The 6000-nt window shown below is 47.9% G+C and overlaps 1 protein-coding gene across 1 annotated transcript in view; it reads right to left on the bottom strand.

Moving 5' to 3' along the window:
- Positions 1-550: 550 nt before the first annotated feature.
- Positions 551-6000, bottom strand: part of LOC144755113 (uncharacterized) — a 197020-nt gene continuing 191570 nt past the window's right edge. The window contains exon 8 of the mRNA XM_078643625.1: positions 551-751. Within this exon, the coding sequence (XP_078499751.1) occupies positions 686-751 (66 nt within the window). The 3' untranslated portion in view covers positions 551-685. The remainder of the gene's footprint in view (positions 752-6000) is intronic.

The raw sequence follows: 6000 nt of genomic DNA, 5'->3' as shown, positions 1-6000 counted from the left end.
ACATGTTACTGCTCTTCTCTTTAGCCATGTATCTTAGACGGACAGGGATGGTCCATTTTTTTGCACAAGAAACAAGTAGAACCTAAATTGTTTTAGAGTTTTTGTTGGGTGTGGTACGAGAACAAGCCTTTTTTTGTCAACCAGAAGAGGCAATTCAGATTTGTCAACTCCAACTGAATTAGACAACTCTCTGGCACTCATCAGAAAATGAAAAACAAATCAATCATATATTATAATCTTAACTACCACCAGCAGGAATCTCAGCAGTTAATGCACAGGGGGGCTTGCTGCAGTAGTGGTAATTGTAGACGGTAACATGACACAGATGCATGTGTTAGGGTCCGGTTAAGTCAATAGCACCTACCCAATACCACTCTCTCAGAACATGATGGGTGCTGCTTCCCAGCTAGAGTGTGTAGGTTATGTGGGACAACTCAAAATGCAGCTCTGTTATGAAGGTAAACATTTCAGCATTAACATACTTTTCAGAAATATAAAACATCTTGAAAAATATTTTTTCTTTAACAGATTTCGGAAACATTAGCCCGTATTTTGATTTAGAAAAAAGTTTATAGAAAACAGAATTCTAACTTTCTATAGCCTCATTTATTCGGAAACAGTGAGGATGAGATACTGGCCGAGTTGAAATATAGGAACAGAAATTTTAATGCCACACCGGATCTGTTCACTCTATGTCCTCTTCCGACAACTGACAAGTTCTTTCCAACATTGTCTCCAATGCGGAGAGGTCCTAAAAGAGGAAAATAAAAGAGAATGAGTATGAGAGAACCCACATTACAAAATCCATCCGCATTTTCATATAAGCCTTATGCCTCTGCAACCCACATATGTTAGGACCCAACCCTTTGGAATGTGAGCAATATAGTTCCATCAGCGGAAGCCATTTCAGAATGCAACAGCCATGCTGATGAAGAGGGAAGTCAATATAACCACAAGTCCTACCTGGATTGAGTGAGCCACAAGGTCTGTGAATGGGATAGACATTGTAAACATCTCTCAGTGCTCGGTATTTTTGGAAATTGTTTGTCTAAATAGCCCAGTCAGTATTTGCCGACCATTTAGATGTTTGAGTCCAGAAGTGTCAGTTATTGGAAGGATTCTACCTTGTTGAGCCATGACTTATCTCCTTCAGGGTGACATATTACAGACACGGGCCCAGGGGCAAAAAAGCTGTGCACCACATGGAGTTGGCACACAGTCAGTGCACCCCTTAATGGTGCCACTTGGAACAGGGATATGATATTCCCAAGCATTGCTCTGCAGGTAGGTATCCCCAACCCCCGCACTTGCCTGCAGGTGGATCCCTGCCCCCTTGAGAGCGAGACCAGGTCTTTGCTGAAGTAAAAGGCAGACTAGCCACGTCAAAGAACCAGTCCGTCTTTGACTAATGCGCTGGTCACCGTTCAAGCGCGTGTTTGTACTTGCATTGTGAATAGAGCATTGAATGTAACAGGGTGCACTGTACGTATGTATCTATGCATGTGGTATTTCTATTACGCAAACCTAGCCAAAATGCAGCAGAGCACTGTACATGGTCAAAGACGAGCATAAAGTCAATGAGTAATTAGAGAAGAAGGTGGGTTGTGGACTATTATTGCATTGTGATGTAGTGCTCTTTTGAGAGTTGAATCTTTAACTCTTTCCTAAAGTTGGAGCAGCATTGGCGCGGTCCTGATAAATACTTGGATGCATTCTAGATCCTGTGTGCATAGATGAAAAAGGCCTACTTTTTTTTTTATACAAAGGATCCAGATGCGAGAGTATGAGGTATTGAGCAGCAGTTCTGAAGTCGCTTTCTGGAGGAAATGGTTTGACTTTCTGTAGAAGTGAGAGCTGGTATCAGTTTCTGGCATGTGTTCTTTGAGTGTGAGTTCGGTGTCCATGGTGAACCCAAGTGCCTTGGCAATCGGTGAAAGTTGGGGTTTGAAGCCATCAAGGTTCATGTCAATGTATATTGCATTTCATTGGTTTGTACTGTATCTTATTTATTGTTCTTGGCAAATACCTGGAATTCTATCGTAGTTGTGTTGAGCTTCAGGTAGCTGCTGGACATCCAGTCCTGGTTAATGTGCAAGCAGTGTGGAAAATTAGTGCGTTTTGGTGAACATTATCTGCGCCATCTTGCCTCTTCCCCTGATGCCACACTTTTGTCGTGCGCGCCCGCCATTTTAAGATGCCCCGATCAGAACAAACCCTTTTGCATGCCGCTGGCCCCTGACATAGCCCTTTGCCTTCACTAAGCCTGCACGCTGACCACCCCCTGCTTGCACCTGCCTTGAGTCATAAACCCCTCTTCGGCGCTGCTCTGCCCCAGGCCCTCATCCTGTTCCCAGCGCGACACCTCCCTGCTTTCCTTTCATGATCTCCGGCCCTTAGATGCAAACCCCCTTTTTCCCCGTGTGCCCGTTTTTTCCTCCCCGTTCCCAAGCCGACACCCAGCTCTGCCGATACCATCCTTGCCCCTCCCCGTACAATAGAAAGCTTCCCCCATCAAAGGATCCCCGGGTTGATCAAAGCCCCCCACCCCATGAGACCCGATCAAACTCCCCACATTCCGTGAATCGGCGGATTATCCAGCTGCGCGATGCTCATCACCTGTTGTGACTAGGGTGGGGACTTTAACTGTAAATGTGTGTGGGAACGGGCCCAAAGGGGAGTTCCGAGAATGTCTTTTCCGTACATCAAAGCTTTAAACATGTATGTGTAATCTGCAATAAAGTCATAAATGTGGATATAAGAGGCCAGGCCTCAGAAATACAGTTAGAGCACCTCAGAACGATACCTTCTGTCCGTTTCGTTGTGTTCTCCTCCGGAGAGAATAAAAAAACCTTGTTTCCTGCTTTCCAGTCTCCAGCGCCTGCCTCTTCATTGATTTAAATAACTAGAGGGTCACAGAGGCAATACCGCCGGGCAAATATCGATTGTCCCCGACCCGATTGAACTTTTTACAATTGGCGTCCCAAGCGTGGGGCCCATCAGCGACTCGTGGATCCAGTGGGAGAGGTCCCGACGACAGAGTGAACGACTGCAACGATCGGGAGAGCTCTTGCCCAATAGACCCTCGTCTGGCAGCCGATCATCCGAACTTCACTAGTTCCGAACAGACCTCTCTCGAGTGATCTACGGTCCTGACTGGGAACCATCAGGAGTGCCGTGAGAAATACGAGAAAAAGAGGACGATCGGGCGCTGGATTCGGAAGACAAGAAACTGTCCACATGGTCCGGGTAAGGTCGTGTTGCCACGACAAGTTGCGAAAGAATTTGTTTTGATTGCTTGATTGTTCAAAATACTAGTATTGCTTTTGTTTATTTTTATTTAGAGATTCACTGTCTGCAAACGGAGAAACAACAGGCTCCCTCTCCCTTTGCAAGCAGTGGAGGATAAGTAGGGTAGCAGCCGTGCTTGTTCTTTTTCTCCCCCACTCAATAATTGCTTGAAACTGAACTGTTGTTCACAAACTATTGTTTCCTGGAGATTCCCTGTCTGCAAGCAGGGAAGAGACCACCCTTTTTGCAGATAGTGAAAAGGGTAGGTAACGCAGATCTTTGCGGTCCTACTCATTCTCCCCATTGTTATTTATTGGTCGTTTGGTTTTATATTTTTTTGATCCATGAGGTATTCACTACCTGCAAACAACGTAGAATAGAAATATTCTGTCTAGTCTTTGCACCTAGTGATAAGATAGGCAGTGCTGACTTTTTAGTCCCTCGTTACGAGCCGTCATGTCTGTCTTCTCCCCACTGATAAATAGCCTGTTTAGCCCGGACCGGGTGTTAGAGGTGGACCATATAGCTCCACTAGAAGGCACCCCTAATAAGGACATGTTCATAAACTATGGGTTAGTCACCATAGCTTATAATAAATTATGGCACAGGTATACCGAAGATAGCCAAGACAAACAGTGGCCACTGGCAGGATCCTTTGACCTTGATAAAATAGAAACGTTAGAAATAGCCCTTCGAAATAATAAGACGACGCCAATTATGCTCGACAGTCTCGGTATGTGGCGCAGAGAGGCTACGAAACGACAGAGAAAAGACGAGGATAAACCAAGTAGGGAAATATACCGACAGGACAACCCCAGGACACCGCTACCCACAACTTATCCCCCGACACTATGCAAAGGACGACCAGACTTAGGGTCAGACCAATGCGCTTTTTGTAGGTATGTCGGACACTGGAAAGCCCAATGCCCGACTCTACTGAGCGTGAGTAAAGGCAAAGGGCCGACAAGAACGACAGACCGACAGTACGAGAAAAGGCGCGAGACAGAGAAGAACCCGACTTACATAGACAGACCAGACAGAACCACCACGTTTGATTATGCCCGATGGCACAGATTTCGCCAGGAAAATCTCAGCGGCATGATCAAGTTCTCCTAGGTCGGGCAATGTCAAGACGGGAACCCAGCCTCGTTTAAAATTCACAGACGGAAAGAGATAATTATGACCAATAACTGTTTTTATATTTGTCTTGGGTCTTTGTATGTCGTACTTGTACTGTCCCCCGTCTGAGTTCGTGTGTATGTAATGTACAAATCTGCGTCATCCCTCTACACGTGTTTCCGTGTTACTCGACCCCTGTTAGCAGAAACTTAGCATAAAAGCAACCTGGAAAGAAAGAAATGATAAAACAAAATCCGTAGACCATTAATAGACTTGAACTTTTAATTTAACACAACAAACAAGGAATAATAACGATAAACTGTAGAAAATGAAAGTCAAACAGAACATTCGCCCCCCCCCATTCTGGAACCTTCCAAAGTAGGGCAGGGTTACGGCTACGCCCAACCAACGGCAACCCATATAAGGCGAGCCCCGCCGCCAACTCTTGGTCAGGAAATCTTAACGTATGGGGGAGCCGGAGGAGAGGCAGGAGCCCGCAGCCTGGGCATTTGCAGGTAGTCCCGCCACATGTCTCCTTGGCCGGCCGCAACGGGCCTGGAAAGACTAAGGTAGTCCCGCCACATGTCAAGAGGAGAGCGAGGCACCTCTTCCTTTTCTCTTCCGTCACAGCCGTAGCAGTCCTGGACGGCGGGATGTCCTGCACGTACCTCCACAACAATTTGTCCAAGTTGGGCTGGGAGGGAGAGGCGACGCGGACGAGCCTCTCCCACCTCCACCGGTAGGAGGTTTCCCAGCCCCCAGCCCGACGCCGAACACCCCCAGTCAGGCGATGGTGCCCATACTTCCACAGCACCGGACACACCATGGTGGCACCCCAGTACTTGCGCAGCACCGAACGTACAATGGTGGCACCCCAGTATTTGCGCAGCACCGAACGTACAATGGTGGCACTTGGGGAACACCGGATGTGGAGAGGCCTTCATGCGGGGCGATGAAAAGGAGCGGCATGGAGTGCACCGGGAGAAGGAGACGATGTGAACGAGTCTCCCTCGCCCCCCCAGGTGGGGGCATCACAGCTGCACCCCAGCTGAACGTCCCGCTCTCACAAAACAGGGACCTCTTCCTTTCACTCCGAAGGGTCTCCTCCATTCTTGCAAACTCGACGAGAGTGGCCCCTGTAGGGCCTCAAAATGGCGTCTGGATCCGCTGGAAGGCGGGCCCCGGCCACTAGAGTAACTTTGGCCAGCCATACAACTCGAACATTTGTCCCATGGAGCACGAGCCCCCATCTCCGACAGCATCTCCGCAGCCTTGAAGATCATACAAAGGTCCCCGGCGGAGCCTTCGGCCTTTGCAGGTTTCCGGTAAGGGACGGCTGCCTTGATCGCCAACGAAACAAACATGACATTGCCACACCTTCTGTTAGCGTGAATTCTAGAACTGCCGAAAAGGACTCTGGTCCAAACTGCCAGTAATGGAAACATTTCCCCCTGATGCTGCTTCCGGACTGTGCCGGCCCCGCCCAAAATGGCGCTGGTATCAATCGGAACTTACGAACACCTCGTGGTGTTCCTTCGCACTAATATAAACTTGATGTTCTGAGATTTTTGTGATCCTTTGTACACTTGGCTA

This window comes from Lissotriton helveticus, chromosome 5_1, assembly GCF_964261635.1.
Source record: "Lissotriton helveticus chromosome 5_1, aLisHel1.1, whole genome shotgun sequence".
In the NCBI taxonomy this organism is placed as follows: Eukaryota; Metazoa; Chordata; class Amphibia; order Caudata; family Salamandridae; genus Lissotriton; species Lissotriton helveticus.
The sequence above is the reverse complement of the archived record's forward strand: the minus strand, read 5'-3'. Positions and strand labels throughout refer to the sequence as shown.